The sequence below is a fragment of the Nannospalax galili genome, unplaced genomic scaffold (assembly GCF_000622305.1).
Source record: "Nannospalax galili isolate Female #2095 unplaced genomic scaffold, S.galili_v1.0 scaffold793, whole genome shotgun sequence".
Classification (NCBI taxonomy): domain Eukaryota; kingdom Metazoa; phylum Chordata; class Mammalia; order Rodentia; family Spalacidae; genus Nannospalax; species Nannospalax galili.
In genome coordinates, this window is record NW_008331997.1 from 55572 (window position 1) to 77122 (window position 21551).

Sequence of the window (21551 nt, forward strand, 5' to 3'; positions counted from 1 at the left end):
CATACTCAATAGCAGTTTCCAGAGAAAAGATACATCTCTTTCAAAAGTGGCTATGAAATTTTTAGGTTCACTGTTGAATTAATGCAGTTATGCAATATCAAACTCAGTATAGTTTTTAAAAAAATTTTATTTCTGTCTTCCCTTAACTTTCTCCTTTGAGATGATCATCATTTCATTGGCTATCATGAGGAAATGTACTAGGAAGTTTCATGCACCGTCCTTGGTGGCCTCCAGGATTAATATCTGATAGAACTAATGCAGCACCAGGAGACTGACACTGGCACAGTCTATGGAGTGTTGCAGATCTCACCAGTTACACCTGCAGTCCCCTGTGTATTTGTGTCTCTGAATATTTTTGTGTAGATCTGTAGTTCATCTGTTGATCTCAGAGTATTATCTCAGAGTATTGCAGTTGCTCTAACAAAATGCTATAAACAGTAGAAATTTATCTGAGTTCTAGAAGCCGGAAGATCATAATGTCAAGGCACTGGGAGATCTGGTGTTGGCTGAGGACTTGCTTGGGTCATAGTGTCACCTTCTCTGTCCTTACAGAATGGCAGGAAGGAACAGCTGTCTCCCCTTCTCTGTTCTGATATCCTCCTGAAGGGCCAAGTCACCGTGACCTAATTAAGTCCAAAAGGCTCCTCCTCCTGCCCACACTTTGACCATGGGTTAGAGTTTCAGTGAAGAGCTTTGGGGATTCAGACATTCACATTATGCACTCATGTTCCATGGCATGGGCCTTCCTGTAGCCATCCACCTGCTGTCATGAGTGATTACAAATAAAGCCATCATCTACCTAAATCCATTAAAGTTTGTATAGAGCTATGAAATTACTTTCCAGAGTGGCTGAGCCATTTTATATTCTTTTAAAAATATTTATTATTTTTATTTTATGTGTATGAGTGCATTACCTGCATGTATATAAATGTACCTGTGTCATGCAATGCCTGTGGAGGTCAGAAGAGGGCGTCAGGTCACTTGAAATTGGTTACAGACAGCCACCATACAGGTGCTGGGAATTGAACCTGGATCTTCTACAAGAGTAGCTTGCAGTTAAGGGCTCTTAACTTCTGAGCCATCTCTCCAACCCCCCCACCCCATTTTGCATTCTTATAACTGTAAATGATCCAGTTTCTCTACATTCTCACCTAGTATGGTGATGTTGTTAGTTTTCATTTGGACCCGTGAGCCTCTCCTCTCCACTGAAATGTGTTTGCATGCCTTCTACTTGCTTTCTTATGGTGTTGTTTTATCTTTTAAGTTGGGGGTTTGGGGGCTGAAAAGATGCTTTAGCAGTCAAGAGTGCTTATGGCTGCTCTTCCAGAGGACCCATGTGTGGTTCTCAGCACCCACGATGGGTGACTCACGACTCTAGCTCCAGCTCCAGGGACTTCAACTCCCTCTTGTAGCCTCTGAGGGCACTTGGGCACATGTGTCACAGACACACACAGACACAGACACAGACACACACACACACACACACACACACACACAGGATCTCTGTGAGTTCAAGGCCAGCCTGGTCTACATACTGAGTTCCAGAACAGCTTGGAGCTACAGGGAGACCCAAGACCAAAAAAAATAATAATAATAAAATAAATAAATAAATAAATCTTTAGATAAATAAATAATAAAATATGGAGGAGTTTTTGCACCTTGCATGTTTTTATTGCCATTTAAATTTAAAATATTCTCACACTCATTTTATATATAGTAACAAGAACCTATGGTTTTGTCTCAGATTTAATCATTTATCTTTTTTTAAATCACAGCTGATTCAAAGATTACATTTTAGTGTACATTGTGTCAAGTATGACAAATCATTTGCTTGCTCTTTTCCTGTGATAAGTATTATAAAGTTTTAATTTTATTTGTTTTATTTGTTCTGTATGTTATAAAACAGATATCTCAAAGCACTGACGTGAAGGATTTAGATACATTAAAAGAATTTCTTTAAGGAGTTAGAGTTTTTCTTTTTTCAATAATGGGCCTTCATCCGTGTAAATAGATGAGTTTCTGGATTCCAATTCTAAAGCTGAGGAAAATTTATGACTATTTTTTTTGTTAGAGTGTATCAGAGCTTCATTGTCCCCAAGTTTCATTGTCAACAATGCCCATTTCACAGTACAGAAACCTGTTATGGAAGCTCTCACCTGCATTTCAAACCTACATGCCTGTTCTTGCTTCCTTGAAAGCAAAACACTTGTCACAACTGCTTCTCCACTGACCACCCCAACAATTAACGGTTTGTTCCGTTACAGATTTGAAACCTGTTCTATAAAATCTTTGTGGTAATCGCAGAGATACTTAGACATTTATGGGCATGCTATTAAGTTAGGTTCTCTCAGTTACTGAAATTAGGACCTCTTTTACAGTTATCCAAAATTTGTTCAACATTGAACACTTTTCATAAAAGACCCTATGGATGTTTGGACACTTCTTTTTTAGCCCAATTTGAGAAATACTCAGTTTCTGAATTGCAATAATGGGCAGTTTATTTAAATATTGCTTTCAGTTCAATAGAGAGACAGTAAAAGTCCAGAAAGATTCCCCACTCCTCACTCCCACTTAAGATTATGCCTGTTACATGTAGTGACCTTCCATTTCACAGTGATCTTTGTAGAATGATGCATTATCTGCTTCTAGTCTGGGATCATTATATTAAAAGAGGACAGTTGTAATATGTCTGCCATCTTTGCTTTTCCCAAGGGTGAAACATTATTTTCCCTAAACACACTCTTCTGTACCAACAGAGCATTTTATGGGCCAGTCATTTCTAGCCCCTGCCTGTATCTAAATGGTTGTTAGGCTCTGGTTTTTCTCATACACAGGATGATATACATGAACTTGAGTTAACCTACCCACGGTATCTGGTGCCTTTCAAATCAGAATGCATCCTCTGTGTTTCAGGTGTCAGGCATAGACCTGCAGAATGCCTCGCATGCAGAGGCCGTTGAAGCCATCAAGAATGCAGGAAATCCTGTGGTGTTCGTGGTCCAGAGCTTGTCATCCACTCCAAGGGTGAGCGCTACTTCCTATTTAACAGCATTCTTTATAATCGTGCATTAAACTCTTACCTCCAAGTATTTTCCGTTTATTTTCATTATCACTTAGTTATACTATTATAGGAAAAAATGTTGGCTTCATTCAGATTTAGCTTTTCCCTTCAATTTCTATATTTTAGCACCAATGTTGATGTACCAGCCAAAGTTGACTCGTGACAGTTTACGTTGGTTTAAGTTATGAAATTGAACAGACCTGTGTTCAGTTCTTACACTCTGTGCTTGTTAGCTTTGCTAACGTGCAGACAAGCTTCTTTACTTTTCTGAGCCAGTTATGTTGTTTCTGAAAAACTTTGAATGTAAAGGGGGTGAGTTATAAAAACATTCCAGAGGGGCCATCAGGTGTTAGGCATATTCAAAGCATGTGAATATGCACATATTGACAATGATGTTTTGTTGTATCTACTGTTGCAGATTTGAATTGAGAAATAGACCTCTTTAGCTGTGAATTTTCTCTTTCATAATTAACAACTCATTCGTTGTGGAATTAGAACCCTGAACACTGACAAAAAGGTGTCAGTGGCAGGATATATATGTGTGTGTTAAATCTATAGCTGGAAGCATTATTTTTTAAAATATTTTCTTTTTTTTTAATGTGTATGAGTGTATTGCCTGCATGTGTGTGAGTGCACCTGTGTCATCCAATGCCGTGGAGGTCAGAAGAAGGCTTCAGATTCCCCTGGAACTGGAGTTAAGGATGGTTCGGAGCCACCATGTGGGTGCTGGGAATTGAACCCGCGTCCTCTGCAAGATCAGTCAGCACTCTTAACCACTAAGCCATCTCTCCAGCCCCCATTGGAAGCCCCCATTATTTCATTTATTATGAAGACAGCTGTTCAAAACATGGGTACATCTGAACAATAGAAAAATTGCATAAATAGCAGTATTACTTGCTCCTGGGTATTGTAATAAAGTCTTTCAAGGCATACAGCTAATGATACTTACGTGGAAAACTGGATGATTGTATAACTGACTGCCCTAGTGCTGAGGCTTTGATGAGATACTTTGCATACTGGAGGCCAGTCTCATATTGGCCACAGCCTCAGCCCCATAGAGCTGCCTTGCTGTGTTGCAGTGCACTGCAGTACGGTGGCCTTCCATTCTCAGTCCTGTGCTTATACTAGCAAGACTGATTGAGAGGGATAAACTGCATAAAATTCTCTGTTTCATAGAATTTGAAATTCAGTTAGGTTTTTTTGGAGACCAATTTTCGAACTCTATTATATAGTATTGAGAATATAGTTGAGGCCATCACTTTTATTTCTAGGAACTGCATTCAATAATTTTGGCCAGACTGTTCTTTGCCAAATGAAACTTCCAAAGAAACAATTTTGAGTAAAAATGAGTCAATCAAATTATTTATTAAATGGCCAAACTTGAATGCCCTGCTGAAAAATATTTAAAGGATTTAAATCAGTTATAAATTCAGCCGAAAGTGCTGAGCTTTCAATAATCTTTGCTAGTAATCTGATCTGAAGTAGAAGTTTGCATGGGTGACATGAACACTACAAATTTCTTTCAGCTGTGAAAACAGGAACATCTCTTCACCTGCATGGTCTTGTCGGTTGTAACCCTGAGCAGAGCAAGCTGCCACACTGTAGTCTGTGGCTCTAGCCATGGATGTGTGCTAACTGATTTTGTTAATTAGTAGGTCTGTGACTTGATTCATTTTTAACCCTGGATCAGTACAAAGTGATTCCTGCTGATGCTGGATGATGCAATGAAATGGACCATGTTTTGTCTTTGCAAAGCGTGCTGTTGGTATAGAAAACCCAGACAGTACAATCACAACTTCATTTATCTATTTTGCAGTTCAAACATAAGAAATCATGGCTTTCATGAATGATAGATGAGCACTGTATCCCTGAGCTACATTGTCAGCCCTTCCAAATTTAATTTTAACTTTTAAAATCAATTTCCAATTCTGGGGATCAAACCCAGGTCCTTAGACCCTAACACTCACCTCCATATGCAGCCCTAATTTTTATTTAGGACAGAGTCTTACTCAGTTGTCTAGCCTCAAACTCACAATCCTTCTGCCTTCCAAGTAGCTAGGTCTATAGGCACAGGCTATCTTACCCAGCTACCTTAAACATTTTGACCAGTTCACACTACATTTCCAAAGAAGTCATTTTCTAGTGTTGTGCAGTTCAGAGGACCAGTATCTAAAAGTGTTTTGATGCAGCAAAAATTCTCATCAACACTACTAGCTGCGTGATATGAACCATGACACATGTGTGCCATGTCGGGAGCATCACAAACCCACCACCTTTCTGAAACTCCAAGTTCTCAGCGTGTTTTCAGCACTTACTTTACTTGACAACTGTTTGAGAGCAGAGCTCATGATTCACACTGAGTTCCTCTCTGGAAAGTTTCTATGCCAAGGTCATTTTTTCCATGTAATAACATAACTATTTTTCATGGCAACATCACGTGTGTTTTCTTCATATACTCCTACCTCCAAAAAAAACCCACAAAACCCTCTTGAAATTGGAGCCGTCTCTTAAGCCTCGTTCATTTATAAACACTTTCTGAAGACAGCTGTGTCTGAGACCCCTCTGAGCTCCCCAGAACAGCCTGATGTGTTGTTCCCTTTCTTCCTATATCCCAGTTGTACTTCCGTATTAATAAGCACAGCTTTATAATGGTGCCTTTCTTTTGCTACATGCACATTTTCCATATTAATCATTATAAATGTATTTTTCATTTTCACATGAGCTATGTAGTCTTCTATTTTCCTAAAACAGGTAGTCTTTTTGGTGAGCATTTTATTTAGTTTTTATTTTATTTTTTATGAGTATATTGTCTGTAGGCATGCAAGTGCATCCGTGTTGTGCAGTGCCCTTGGAGGTCAGAAGAGGGTGTTGGATCCCCTGGAACTGGAGTTAACTGCCAGTTGGGTGTTAATGGGCAGTTGTTAACTGCCATGTGGGTGCAGGGAACTGAACCTAGGTCCTCTGCAAGAACAGCTATAACTGCTGAGTTATGTCTCCAGCCCCTATTGTAGTTTTGCTGATGATAGTGTATGCCGAAGTATTTCTCTACTGTGCAAAATCATAAACCTTATAAGAGAGTCTGTATCATTCCAAAGCTTCTACTTTTTGTCTTCAGCTAGTTTTTCCATGGGAATGAGTAAACCCCCCCCCCCCCATCATTTTGTTTTAAGATTCTTTAGGACAGGAAATGCGTGCCTATAGGCCCACCAACCTTTGCACTCTGGCATGTTGTTCTGTGTGTTGAGTAAGATGTGAATTCAGAGCACCAGCAGTGTTTGAATGGGAAGCTTTGGTAAGATGTTAAGTTTTTACTGGGGTGGAGAGATAGCTTAGCAGTTAAGAGTGCTTGCTGCTCATGTAAACAGTCTAAGTTCAGTTCCCAGCAACCATGTTGGGCAACTCAGAACTTCCTGTAACTCCAGCTCCAGAGGATCTGACACCCTTCTCTTAGCTCCACAGGTTTTTTTAATTGTCTGAAAAAATTGTATTTTTTTTTTCCCATTCATGTCTAACATCAGATTTTATGCCCAAACTACTTGTATTTGCCATTTGAAAAGTCTTTAAGAAATTACCAGTGGCTAGGAATGTAGCTTAGTGGTAGTGTGCTTGCCTAGAATAGGCGAGAATCTAGGTTCAATCCCCAGGACTAGAGAAACGTCACTAAAATATTATATTTTCCTAAGATGTTTCATAGATTAACTTTACAGAAAGAAATGATTTAAGAAGTAGAAAAGGTGTGAGGAGGAGGCTGTATAAACCAACACGAAACAGCCCTCATTTTGTTTTAAATAATACCAAAATTAATTGTTCTCAGAACTGGATTTTTTTTTTTTCCAAAATTAAAACATTTTTTCCCTTTTGGATTTACTGAAGTATTACTACCTGAAGCCAGTTTTGGCATGGTGAGAGGGATGTCAGACTGATGAAAGATGTGCAGCCTGATTTTAAACAAAACCCTGAACCCTTTTAAAAAAACAATGAAACATATTTTACGTGAAGAAAAAGAAATAGAAAAGGGTGAAGCATCACAAATTTGATGCCAGCCACTGTATACCTTTAGCTCGGCATGGTGGCTCACCAATACATTGGAGGCAGGAGGTTTAAGGCAAGCCTGGGCTATTATACAGTTCCAAGTAGTCTTAGACCAATGAGTGAGACTCTGTCTCAAAATTCATTCAATCAAATGAAATAAGTAAACTACTATTAGCATCATTAAGAATTATAAGACCCAGGGCTGCAGAGATGGCCCAGTGTTTAAGTGCACTGGCTGTTCTTGTAGAGGACCCAGGTTGGGTTACTAGCACCCATATAATGACTAACACCATCTATAACTCCAGTTCCAGGGATCTGACACTCTTTTCTGACCCCCATGGGCATTGCATGCCAGAGGTACACTTACATGCATGCAGGCAAAGCACTCATACACATAAAATAAAAATAAATACAATTTAAAAAAAAAAAAGATTTACAGCTGGGCATAGCACACACCTTTAATCCCAGTGCTTGGGAGGCAGAGGCAGGTGTATCTCTGTGAGTTTGAGGCCAGCCTGGTCTACATAGCGAGTTTGAGGCCAGCTGGGCCTACATGGAGACCCTGTCTCAAAAAAAGAGAAAAAGAAAAAAAAAGAATTACAAGGCCCGTGCAAACTCGAACCAGACAAAAACCCAGCACAGGACTGGGGAAATGGGTTACAAGGCCCGTGCAAACTCGAACCAGACAAAAACCCAGCACAGGACTGGGGAAATGGGTAAGAAGATCTAACCTTAGCTAAAAAACTTTTGGCAGCTCATCACTGCTGGGTGAGGGAGAGTTGATCTTTTAGAGAGTGATACTTGATAGGCTGACCAGGCTCCAGTGGATGAACTCACGCCAAGGGACATCCACGGACACAAACTTGACTCAATATATATGACAGACTGCATGAAATCCTATTGGGGGGGTGCAGATAGGGCAGGAGTGGTCTAAATATGATTAAGATGTATTATATGAAATGCACAAAAATTCAATAAAATGTATATTGTAAAAAATTTAAATTGTTATTATGAACTTCATTCATTTATAAATACTTACTGAATGCAACTGTGTATCAGACCCTTTCCAGGACTACAGATATTATGAAGAATATCACTGAATTCCTACTCACATTCAAAAGTCGAAAGAAATTTGTGATTTCCTTATGGTATCAGTAACAGTGAGGTCATTATTAAGTGTGCACAGTCTACTAGGTAGCACACTCTAGTTGAGAGTACAGCTCAAGTAGATGAAGGTTCCTCTAACCTTTAACTTAGGGCACCACTGAAACTGTTTTACTCATACATTTGGATAGCAGTGTTGTAACTTTTTAGTCTTCTTCAACCTCGCATTATGGAGCCTTACACAGAAATCTTCAGTTTCTATGCTCTGATACAGATATAATTTTATAATATTTTACAGTTGGGTATTTTGTCAACATTATCTAGTTTATTGATTGCCTTAAATTAAATGTCTCACCTGTTTGCCATTGAGATGAAGTCACCAAGTTCATTAATTCTTTGCTTTAGTAAGAAGGGCTGGAGACTGCTCAGTAAACCTGACCTGAGCAGCACTGCAGAATAACAGCAAACAGAGGAATGTAACAAAACTAAGTGCGTGGTGTTCACCTCCAGGGCACTTGCTTGTGATCCCAGTTTGGGAAGATGATGAATTAGAGTAGCCAAGGCTATATAGCAAGTTTCAGGCCAACCTGAGATTCATAATGAGAAAAACAAACACTACCACCTTAACCACAAAATACCAGGAAGGTGGAGGGAGGGAGGGGAGACATTTGTGGAGGTGTTTTGTTTTGTTTTGCTTTTAGACAGGGCCCCTGGCTATGTATCCCAGGCTGGCCCTGAGCTTACTCTATTCAGGCTTCTCTGGTTCTTTCAATCATCCTGCCTCAGACTCCCAAGTTCTTGGATTATAGCTGTGACTTCTTGCTGAGTTTAGAAATAAGTCACTTGAGCTTGCTGATATTTCCTCCTCTTCTCATTCCTTTGTGTTGGTAGGTCATCCCAAATGTGCATAACAAGGGCAAAAAAACTGCCAGTAACCAGGACCAGGACATTCCAGAAAGAAAAGAAAAGGTAAGTGGAACCTCTCCAGCTTCTAAGGAATGTTTCCATTTCCTTTGCCTAACTGAACAGTAATGACTGAAAGTCGTTTTGAAGAGTGCTGGTGGGCAGGTGCTGGACAGGGTTCCTCCCAACATGCATACTTGGTTCTTTTTATAATTAATTCTTTTTAAAATATATTTTATTTTTATTTTATGTGTATGAATGTTATGTCTACATGTATGTAAGTGTACCCATGTCCTGCAATGCCCGTGAAGGTCAGAAGGGTGTGTTGGATCCCCTGGAACTGGAGTTACAGATGGTTGTTAACCACTGTGGGGGTTCTAGAATTTGAACCTGGGTCTTCTGCAAGAGCAGCCAGTCCCCTTAACCACTGAGCCATCTCTCCAGCCCTTAATTAATTAATTCTTAATTGAATTTTTGCAAACTTCATGCAATATATTTTAATCATATTTAGATACCCTCCCCTATTTGCACCCCCTCCTGCCCCCTGCCCAATTTCATGTTCTGTCTCTCTCACTTTCTCTCTCTATATATATGTATATGTATATGTGTATATATATATATATGCACACATATAAAATGTATGTATATGCCTATAGAGTCAAATTTGTGCCCCAAATGCCCTTCAGTGTGGATTCAGTCACTGGAGCTTGGCTAAGCTACCAAGAGTCACACACTTAATAAAACTGACTCTCCCTCTCTCAGTAGCTATTGGTCGCCGATAGTTCCTCAGGTAGGGTTGGAGTTTCTTATCTACTTCCCTTTGTCTGTGTTGGACTTTTGTCTGGCTTGAGCTTACGTGGGACTTGCACATGCTGGCACTATTGCTGTGAATTTATATGAGCAACTGACCAGCTGTCTGGAAAACTCTGTTTCCTTGTGCTCATCCTCCACCTCTGTCTCAAACTGTTCCTGCTTCTTTGGTAATGATCCCTGAACCTTGGAAGGCAGAAGTTTGATATAGGTAGATATAAGTTTCCTATTCAGGATAAGCATTCTACAGCCTCTTATTGTCTGCACGTTGGCCAATTGTGGGTGTCTGAGTTAATTACCACCTACTGCATAGGGAAGTTTCTCTTGGGCGAGATGAGAAATGCATTAATCTATGCTTAAAACAATAAGTCATTAGAAGTCAGTTTAATATTATATCTATTTAGCATAATAATGGTATTAGGCTCTCCCCATTGTGACCAGTCTTACCACATGTTCCTAGGCCTAATATTGATGTCAGGTCTGGGCTCCATCTTAATGAAGTGGACCTTAAATCCAATTTGAAAGTGGCTAGTTATTCCCATAATAGTCATGCTGCTATTTCATCAGTGGGCATATTTTGCCAGTTCGGTTGTAGTTCACATTCACAGCTGGGTAAGGTTGATGATTACTTTTTTTCTTCCACTAGCATGCATAGCACCTTGCAGAGATGAAGCTTCGAAGTCAGTACCAACTTGATTTTTCCTTGTTTGTTCTATAGCTCATGTATGTAGTGTCTTCAGCAATAGGGCCTTACAGTCAGGTTCTACTGGGTCACCAAGAGTAGGGGCAATAGACATTATTGTATGAGGGTCTATGGGACCCATTCCCTACCCCATGAACCCTTCCTACTCTATTGGTCCCCTTTCCCCCTTTATTTCTCCTCTATTTTCCCTCCCATGAAGCCTCTCCCTGCCCCATAGTCATTTACTAGTTTCCTGACCTCTCTGGATTTTCCAATTGAAATATACATATCTAAGAATTTAAAGCTAGCATCAAGCTATGAGTAGGCACATGTGACATTTGTCTTTCTGGGTCTGGGTTGCCTCACACAGGATGATTGTGTCTAGTTCCATCCAATTACCTGCAAATTTCATGATTTATCAGTTGATGGACATCTAAATTGTTTCCATTTCCTGGCTATTGTGGAAAGGGCAGCAATGAGCATGGCTGACCAGGTATCTTTGTAGTAGGATATAGAGTCTTTTGGGTAGATGCCCAGGAGTAGTGTGACTGGATCATATGATAGATTAATTTCTAGCTTTTTGAAGAATTTCCACAGTGCTTTCCTTAGTGGCAGCATTATTTTGCACTCTCAGCAGTGGGTGAGTTTCCCTTTCCCCACATCCTCAACAGCATTTGTAGGGTTTTTTTGTTTTGTTTTGTTTTGTTTTAAATCTTAGACATTCTGAGTAGAATAAGATGAAATCTCAAAATGTTTTTAATTTGCATTTCCCTGATGACTAAAGATGTTGATTTTTTTATTGCTTTTTTTCTATGTGTATTTCATATAGAACATCCCAAACAATCTTATTCATCTTTATCCCGGCATCTCAAATGGCACCCTCCTATAGCCTGCCCCTTACTGGAGCCCATATATTCTGTCATTCCTGTTACTAATCAGTGTGTTGTCAGGGCCAGCAGACATTCCCCAGTGCTAGTCCATCCACTGAGTCGAGTCAGCCTATCTAGAATTCCTAGTTTAAGGACGATCAGCTCTTCCTCATCTAGCAGCAATCAGTTGCCAACATTATTTTAGATAAGACTGGGGTCTGCTGTTGATTTTACCAGTTCTATTCTAGGTTACTGTCTGGGAGCCTCTTGGGCCACACTGGTCAACAACTCAAAGGAAGATATCTCCTGTCTGGCATTGTTTCTTGTTATGTAGCCTTTAGTTATACACATGGACTCTTAAAGAAATATACTGATCACGTTAATCTTTGGTTATACTTTCCTTTTGGGTGTTTAAGACCAAACAACTGGCCCAAATAAACCAATTTATTTTCACACTTAAGGTCATTTGAGGATCTGTACCTCAGGGGTCACATGGGCTTGGGAGGAACCCTGGCTCCTTTCTTTTACCAGTTCCATCTATGTGAAGATAAGTCAAAAGTACTGCTCAACTGTGGCTGGCTTCACTTGGAAGCATGGAGGAAATGTTTCCTCTGTTGACCCTCCTCTTTGTAGACTGGACACTGGTTCAGGTCCATCTGGTGGAGTCTCAAGAGGACAGGTGACTCACCACAGTTACAGAACATTTTGAGAGATGTTCCATACTTACCTGGAACTTAGTTGACCTTGGAGGGCAAGGAGCAAAAACTGTCCTTTAAGTCCCTCTGACCAGATTAGTACAGGCCTCAAAGTATGGCTATTTAACATCCAATAAGGTTAGTTCCACCTGTCTGGTACTTTTACCATGTGCTATGTAGATAAAGCTTGGGCAAAAATCAAACGTTCTCAGATAAACCTTGACTGGACATATAGTTTGTTCCCTGAAATAGTTGTATATGTAATTTGTCGGTAGGTTGTTGGACTAATATGATTCCCTCTGTTTTTTTTTTTTTTTCGTTTGCTTGTTTGGGTTTTTTTTTGGTCTTTTTGAGACAGGGTCTCCCTGTAGCCCCAGCTGTCCTGGAACTCACTATGTAGACCAGACTGGCCTTGAATTCACAGAGATCAGCCTGCCTCTGCCTCCGCCTCCCTAGTGCTGGGATTAAAGGCGTGCAACACCATGCCTGGCTAGCATATAGGTTTTTAAAGTATTCCCTTAATGTTCTGTATTTTTCTGGTGTCTGTTGTGATGTTTCCCTTTTCATCTCTGATTTTGTTGATTTGAAAGTGCTCTTTCCTTATTTTGGTTAACTAAGGTAAAGGTCTGTCAATCTTGTTTATCTTTTCAAGGAACCACCTCTTGGATTCGTTGATTCTTTGCATTGTATTCTTTGTTTCTATTTCATTAATTTCTGCTCTGATTTTTGTTATTTTTTTCTTGTGTGCTGGATTTGGGTTTCATTTGTTGTTGCTTTTCAAGTGTCTTGAGTTGCAATGTTAAGTCATTTATTTGTGTTCTTTCTGATTTTTTAATGTAGGCACTTAGAGCTATACAGTTCCCTCTAAGTACTGCTTTCAACGTGTCCCATAGGTTTTGTTGTGTTGTATTGTCCTTTTCATTTAGTTCCAGGAATACTTTTTTTTTTAGAGGTTTATTACTTTATTTTTGAATTATATTGAAAGTCTACATCTACATTTTGATAAGAAATGCTTTGCATATACATCAAGGAATACTTTTATTTCTTTCTTAATTTCTCTTTTGACCCGTTCATCATTCGGGAGTATGTTGTTTAATCTCCATGTGTTCATGTAGTTACCAGGATTTTTTCCGCTGTTGATTTTAAGCTTTATTGCATTGTGGTCTGATAGAATGCATGGAATTATTTCAGTCTTTTTGTACTTGTTGAAGCTTGTTTTGTGCCCCAGTATGTGGTCGATTTTGGAGAAAGTTCCTTGGGGCACTTAACAGAAAGTATATTCTTTGGTGCTTGGGTGGAATATTTAGTAAATGTCTATTCGGTCCTTTTGATGTATGGTATTGTTTAATTCAGATGTCTCTCTGTTAATTCCCTGTCCTGTTGATCTATCTAATGAAGACAATGGGGTATTGAAGTCCCCTGCTATTAATGAGTTGGGATTAATCTGGGTCTTAAAGTCCTGTAGTACTGTTTTTATGAAGTTGGGTGCACCAGAGTTTGGTGAATATGTGTTCATGATTGTAATATCTTCTTGGTTTATTGTTCCTTTGATCAGAATGAAGTGGCCCTCTTTATCTCTTACTAGTTTTAGTTTGAAGTCTGTTTTGTCAGATATTAGCATTGCAACTCCTGCTGTTTTTTATTTTTATTTTTTAGTACCATTTGCTTGGAATATTTTTTTTCCATCCTTTCACCTTAAGGTAGTGCCTGTCCTTGAAAGTGAGATGAGTTTCTTGCAGACAACAAACAGATGGGTTTTGTTTCTTAATCAGTTCAACTGGTCTGTGTCTTTTGACTAGGGAGTTCAGTCCATTGATATTTAAAGTTGTTAAGGAAGATGTGTATTGATTCCTGCAGTTTAGATTTCTGTTCACATTCTTGGTGTAACTGTGCGTTTCCACAGTTACACCTTCATTAAGTTTCTTTCTGTTACCCCTTGAGTATAGTCATTCTTTTCTTCAGCTCTTTGTGTTGCTTCAAGAACTCTCTGAAGGGCTGGTTTTGTGGACATGAATTCCTCTAGCCTATTTATGTCATGGAAGATTTTTCTTTCCCCTTCTACTATAATAGGCATTTTGGCTGGGTAAAATAATTTGGGTTGGCATCTGTGGTCATTTAAAACTGGGAATACTTTCATCCAGGTTCTTCTGGCTTTCATAGTTTGCACTGAGAAGTCAGCTGTAATCCTAATGTGTTTTCCTTTATATGTGACTTGTTGGTTTTCTTTTGTAGCTTTCAGTATTCTCTCTTTGTTCCATACATTTAGTGTTTTTCTATAATGTGCCATGGAGAGTTTCTTTTCTGGCCCTGTCTATTTGGTGTTCTGTATGCTTCTTTTATTTGTATGGGCATGTCTTTCTTTAATTTTCAGAAATTTTCTTCTGCAGTCCTGTGGAAGTTTGGTCCATACCATTATCCTGAGATTCTTCTCCTTTTATGCCTGTGATTCATAAGTTTGGTCTTTTTTATGGTGTCACACATTTCCTGCATATTCCATTCTTGTGTTTTCTTAAATTTTTTAAAATCTTTGCTTGATTCGTCTACTTTATCTTCCAGTCTTGATATTCTGTTCTCCATTTCATTCATCCTATTGATGAGGCTTTCTCCTGGCATTTCTAATTGGCTTACTGAGTGTTTCACTTCCTTCTTCATTTCAGCCTGAGTATTCTTCAATATTTCTGACTCTTTTCTGAATTCATTCAGAAATTTATCCCTATTTTCTTTCAGTTTGATTTCATTGTTTGAATGTTCTTTAAATTCTCTGAATTTTTATAATTTTTATAACATTCTCTGAATGTTTATAATTGTTCTTTTGAAATCCATGTCCTGTATTATCTCTAGGGGGTTCTCATTGTATTTCTCTACAGGACTGTTGGTATTTGGTGGGGATATATTATTTGGGTTTTTCACATTATTATTTTTTTTGCTGTGACTTTGACATGTGGATTTCTTTTGTACTTTCTGATTCTTGTGTGGAACTCAAGCCTTCCTTTGCTGACTTTAGGTCTGCTTCTGTTTGTAAACTTTGTGTGCCTTTGTGGTTTACTTGTTGGACATGAAAAGCTGATTGGTCTTGGTTTCAGGTTCTCTCTTTTGATTTTATATTAGAGAGGCCAGATGGCTTTCATCCTGCTGCTCAGGAGTTCCCACAGATCCCCACGTTGGATAAGGATCATATGCTCCCAGGCTTTCTCCTAAGGTCTGGATCTCTCTAGTTAGCAGGCACAGTACAGTTTGGGAGGATTGCTAGGTAGAGGTAGGATTTAGGACTCTCAGGCAGTCAGAGATGGAGGCTGGTCTCAGGAATCTAGAGCAAGCAGGGAAGGAGGTTGATCTCAGGAATCAATATTGGGGGTGGGACAGCCAGTGATTAAGGGTGGTCTCAGGTAGGCAAAGGCAAGGTTGGGGAGGAAACAGGCTTTGGGGGCTCCAAGGGACTAGACTGAGGAATTGGTTTGGTCTGGATGTAAAGAGTCAGGAAGCCGTGGGGAATGTGGGCCAAGAGGGTAGTCCAGGCCAAGAGGATAGTCCAGAGGTCTGGGGTGCCAAGAGAAGAAATGGGCCAGTGCCCACGCTAGGAAGAGAGATGGGGTTGGGGAGCTGGGAGGGTGAATGAGGTTGTGTGAGTCAAGGCACAGTGGGCGCCAAGATGTTGATTTTTTTTTTTTTAAGCTTTTTTCAGCTATTTGCCTTTTGTCTTCTGAGAACTCCCTGTCAGTTCCTTACCCCAATTTTTAATTGAATTGTTTGGTGTTTTTGATGTTTAATTTTTTGAGTTCTTTGTATATTCTAGATGTTAACCCTCTGTCAGAGGTGTAGCTGACAAAGATTTTTTTCCCATTCTATAGGTTGCGTCTTCACTATATGAATATTTTATATATATATATATATGATGGTGTCCTTTGATATACAGAAGCCTTTTATGAGGTCTCTTCTATCAGTTGCTGAACTTAATGCTAGTGTTATAAGATTCCTGTTCAGGAAGTCCTTTCCTGTACGTCTAAGTTACAGTGTATTCCCTCCTTTCTTGTCTGTCAGATTCATGATATTAGGTATTATGTTGTGGTCTTTGGGCCATTTGGAATTGAGTTTTTTGCATGATGAGGGATAAAGATCTAGTTTCATTCTTCTGCATGCAGCTACCCAGTTTGCCCAGCACCATTTGTTGAATTGCTATCTTTTCTTCAGTATGTATTTGTGGCTTCTTTGTCAAAAATCAAGTGACTGTAAATGTTTTGACTTAAATCTGGGTCCTCACTGCTATCCCACTGATCAATTTGTCTGTTTTTATTCTAGTACCATGCTGTTTTTATTACTATACCTCTGTACTGTAATTTGAAGTCAAGGATAACAATGCCTCCAGCAATTATTTTATTGTTCTGGATTATTTTGGCTATCCTGTTTTTTTTGTTGTTGTTTGTTTGTTTGTTTGTTTGTTTCCATATCAAATTCGAGATAATTTTTTCAATTTCTGTGAAGAATTATGCTGGAATTTTAATGGACATTGCATTTGAATTTGTAGATTGCTTCTGGTAGGATGGCCATTTTCATAACATTGACCCTATAGATCCATGAGCATAGGATTTCTTTCCATCTTCCATCTCTCTAAGACCTTCACTTCCTTGGTTACATTTGTCCCAAGATATTTTATGGTTTTTGAGGCTATCGTGAATAGGATTTTTTTCAGATTTCTTTTTCAGCATGTTTATTGTTGTATATAGGAAGGCTACTGATTTGGAGGCATTAATATTATATCTTGCTACTTTGCTGAATGTGTCTATGAGCTCTAGGAGTCTTCTGGTGGAATCTTTAGGGTCTTTGTAGAATCATATCATCTGCAAATAAAGATACATTGACATCTTCATTTCTAATTTGTATCCCCTTTATCTCCTTCATTTTTCTATTGCTCTAGCTAAGACTTGAAGTACTGTATTGATCAGGAATGGAGGGAGTGGACATCCTTGTCTTGTTCCCAATTTTAATTGTAATGGTCTGAGTTTGTCTCCATTTAGTATAATGTTGGCTGTGGGCTTGCTGTATGTTGCTTATATCATATTGAGATTTGTTCCCTATTTTCCTAGATTCTCCATGACTTTTATTATAAATGGATGTTGGATTTTGTCAAAGGCCTTTTCTGCATCTAATGACATCATCCTGTGGTATCTGCCCTTGAGTCTGTTTATGTGGTGGATTACATTATTGATTTATATATGTTCAGCCATCCCTGCATCTCTGGGATGAAACCAATTTTATCATGGTGGATACTCTTTTTTTATATATATTCTTGCTTTGCATTGTGAATATTTTATTGAGAATTTTTGTGTTTATGTTCATCAGAGAGAGGCCTATAATCTTCTGTTTTTGTTTGGTCATTGTCTGGTTTTGGTATTAGAGTAATGCTAGATTCATAGAATTTGGGGATGTTCCTTCCTGTTCTATTTTACCAGTTAATTTGAAGAGTATTAGTATTAGCTCTTCTTTGAAGGTTTCATAGAACTCTCCACTGTATCCATCTGGTATGGGCTGTTTTTAGTTGGGAGATTTTCTTAATTACTGCATCTTTCTTGATGTTTGTTTTATGTTTGTTTAAATTATTTATGTCATTTTTATTTAACTTTGGAAGGTCGTACATATGTGAAAAGTTATTCATTCCTTTTAGAGCTTATAGTTTAATGGAATATAGATTTTTTTTAAAGTATGTCCTTGTGGTCTTCTGAATTTCTTCACAGTCTGTTGTAAGTTTCTCTTTTCTTCTCTGAGTTTATTAATGTGGGTCCTCTCATTTTTCCTTTTGGTTAATTTATCTAAAGGTTTGTCAATCTTGTTCATCTTTTCAAGGAACATTGGTTCTTTGTATTGTTTTCTTTATTATTATTTCATTAATTTTAGCCTTGATTTTGTCTCTTCCCATTTACTCTTTTTAGGTATTGTTTGTTCTTGGTTTCTAAGGCCTTTGGGTTCATCATACATCTTGATTTGTTTCCGGACATGGTACATCTTGTAATGTTAATAAATTATCACTTCAAGTTACAATTTTTGTTTGTTATGAATATGTAACATTGAATTGATTTCTATACAGTTATTCATTATCTTATATTATTCTTTTTTAAAAATTTTTAATAATTTTATCTTTGATTATTTCAAACCAGGTTTACTGCAAAATAGCAAAATGCTCTTAACCCCTGAGCCATCTCTCCAGTCCCAAGAATGATTTCCTTTTATTCTAGGTTTATTTAGAAATTTATTTTAAATGTCCATGTGAATATTTTATAGACTCTTTATTACTTTCTAACATTTCAGTTATAATCAGAGTGTTGTCGGTGTAGTATCCATTTTGGGGTATTCATTGAGACTTTAAAACTTTTTATTATAATTTTTTTAATTAAAATTTTTGTGAGCATTATACGTGAGCATAATCTTCACACCATTTCTATCCCTCCTATTCCTCCTTCCCCCTCCCCCTAATTCCCTCTCAGTTTCCTGTCCCCTTGCTCCTTATTGTTACACGTGCATGCATTTATAAATACACTTATATATAATACACCAAGTCCTTTCTGAGGTACTCCTATGTACCTGTGTTTAGCACTGCCCACTTGGAGTTAGATAACCTCTCAGGGTTCTCTGTGGAGAAAACTTATTCTTCCTCCCTCAGCATCCATTGATGACCTGCAGCTTTTCATGTTGAAGTGGGACCTCTTGATATTTCTCCCATCTACCTCAGCATGTCAGCTGGTTTTGTCATTATGCAGATCTTGGAGATTTCATTGGTATAGTGTCCCTATTATGTTTCAAGTGCCTTAAGTGGCAACAGGTGACTTGTCTCTCTGGCTCTTACATTTTTTTTTGCCCCTCTTCCACTATGTTCCCTGAGCCTTAGATATAGAGGTTACATTGTAGATGTGTCACTTAGGGCTGTGCATGTTCTCTGTTACTTCTCAACCAACTGACATTTAGAGCCCTCTGGAGCTACCAAGGAACAGATCATCTTCCTGATAGAGCGCCACCTGATGGTAAAAGCATAAAACCAAACTCCACTCCTAGCAGGGAGCAGGTTACAGTCCACGGGGGTAGCAGAGTCAGACCTGACCTACCGTCAAAAGCAAAAATACAGATTTGGAAATAATAAAATAGGAAAACAGAAAGAAAAAAATGGTAAGGTTCTACCTCATTTGGAGTTTATTGTGTGAGCTGAAAAGTCATGTAAATGGGCCTATACAGCCATGAATTGCATATCAGAGTCACCTCTGCTTACATAGTTCTGGAAGGTGAGTCTACTTGAGCATCTCAGTGGGATTTACAAAACAGTGTATAAATTAAGAAAAAAGGAAAACAGGACTCATAAAACTGTGCAAAATGTTCAGGTGCCAAGTGTTGAGGGAGAGAAGGTGGTGAGTCTGGTGCAGAGAATTGAAGAGACTGAAGTGTATAAAACCATTGTAAGAATGCTAAGGTTCAAACTTAATAGTTTTACAGGCCAAGAAAACTATAACATTGGACTTACTTTTGTTTGTTTGTTTGTTTAAGACAGAGTCTCCCTGTAGCCCCAGCTGCTCTGAAACTTGCTATGTAGACAAGGCTGCCTCCATCTCATAGAGATCTCATGTTCTCTGCCTTTGGAATGCTGGGAATAAGGTGCTTGCCACCACCCCAGACTCAAGTTACCTTTTTTTTTTTTTTTTCTATCTATCTATCCATCCATTAATCCATCCATCTATCTATCTATCTATCTATCTATCTATCTATCTATCTATCTATCTATGTATGTATGTATATATCTTTGTATCTATCTTCCATCTCTCTATGATCTATATCATCAGTCATCCATTTATGTATCATGTAGGCATCTGACATCGATCTAACTTTCTATTTATCACCTCTATGACCTATGTTCTATACATCCATCAAGTTATCTTTTATCTGACAAACCATTTGTCCCTCTACCACACAAAATTAATATGCACTGCTATTGAATAATAATTATTTGGCTCACCTCCCTCTGCTTCCCTGGGCTGCGTGGACTGCCAGCCTCTTTCCTGGGCACTGGGGCTGACCTCTCGGCCCAGGGCCACCACTGCTTCCTGATCCCTTGCATCCAGACAGACCCAGTTCCTTCTCCTGGTCCCTGAGAGCCCTCTGGGCCTGGTCCTGCCCTCACCTCCCTCTACTTCCCTGGGCTGCACAACCTGCCAGCCTCTTTCATGGACACCCGGGCTGACCTTTCAGCTTCCTGATCCTTTCATCCAGATTAACCCGGTTCCGTGCAGTCCCCAGGAGACCTTGGGCCTCTTCCCGTCGCCATTTCCCTTTGCATCTCTGCATGGCACGGCCACCAACTACCTGAGACGGGCCACCAGCTACCTAAGACAAGAATCATTCCTGGGCCCTGCTCCCAGGCCAGTCCAACCCCCAAATTCCTGAGGCCAAAATCTTTCCTTGTGGGATTGAGACCTTAAGAGAAGGACTGAGAGCATCTGATCTTCATCTGACTTGGGACTCTGTGGGAACTCCTGAAGACAAAAGCAATCTGGCCACTCCAATATAAAATCAAAAGAGAGAACTGGAAGTGTAGATGAACCAGCTTTTCATACCCAACAAGTAAACCACAAAGGCACATAAAGTTTACAAAAAGAAGCAGACCTAAACTTGAAGACTTGAGTCTCACACAAGAATCAGAAACTATAAAAGAAATTTACATGTCAAAATCACAGAGAAAAAATAATAACATGAAAGACCAAAATCACATGTCCCCACCAAATACCAATAGCCCTCTAGAGGACTACAATGAGAACCCCCTAGAGATGATACAGGACATAGAACTTGAAAGAACGATTATAAACATGATAAAAGAATTCGATGAATTTAAGGAACATGCAAACAAATCAAAGAACTGAAGGAAGATAGGGATAAACTTCTGAACAAATTGACAAAAACAATTCATGAGTTGAAGTGTGAGTTCATGAATTGGATAGAAATATTGAAGAAAACCCATGCTGAAAAGAAGACAGAACTGAAAAACTCAATAAGTCAATTTGAAATGACTGGAAAAAGATTGATTGAAATGGAAAACAGAATATCAAGACTTAGATTAGACCACTCAAGCAAAGATTATGAAAATTTTAAGAAATCACAAGAATGGAATATGCAGGAATTGTGTAACACCATAAAAAGACCAAACTTACGAATCATAGGCATACAGGAAGTAGAAGAATTCCAAGATAATGGCATGGACCAGATCTTCAACAGAATCATAGAGGAAAAGTTTCCAAAATTAAAGAAAGACATGCCCAAACAAATACAAGACGCATATAGAACACCAAACAGACAGGGTCAGAAAAGAAACTCTCCACGGCACATCGTAGTAAAAACACTAAATGTACAGAACAAAGAGACAATAC

The 21551-nt window shown here is 38.8% G+C and overlaps 1 protein-coding gene across 3 annotated transcripts in view; it reads left to right on the forward strand.

The window, feature by feature from the left end:
- Window positions 1–21551, forward strand: part of LOC103729163 (inaD-like protein) — a 315156-nt gene that overhangs the window by 35303 nt on the left and 258302 nt on the right. For all 3 annotated transcript variants that reach the window (XR_003848556.1, XM_029560655.1, XM_008827155.3), the window contains 2 exons: window positions 2914–3024; window positions 9089–9166. Coding sequence is in view for 2 of the 3 variants with exons in the window: in XM_029560655.1 (XP_029416515.1) it covers window positions 2914–3024; window positions 9089–9166 (189 nt within the window). In the remaining variant the exon portion in view is untranslated. The remainder of the gene's footprint in view (window positions 1–2913; window positions 3025–9088; window positions 9167–21551) is intronic.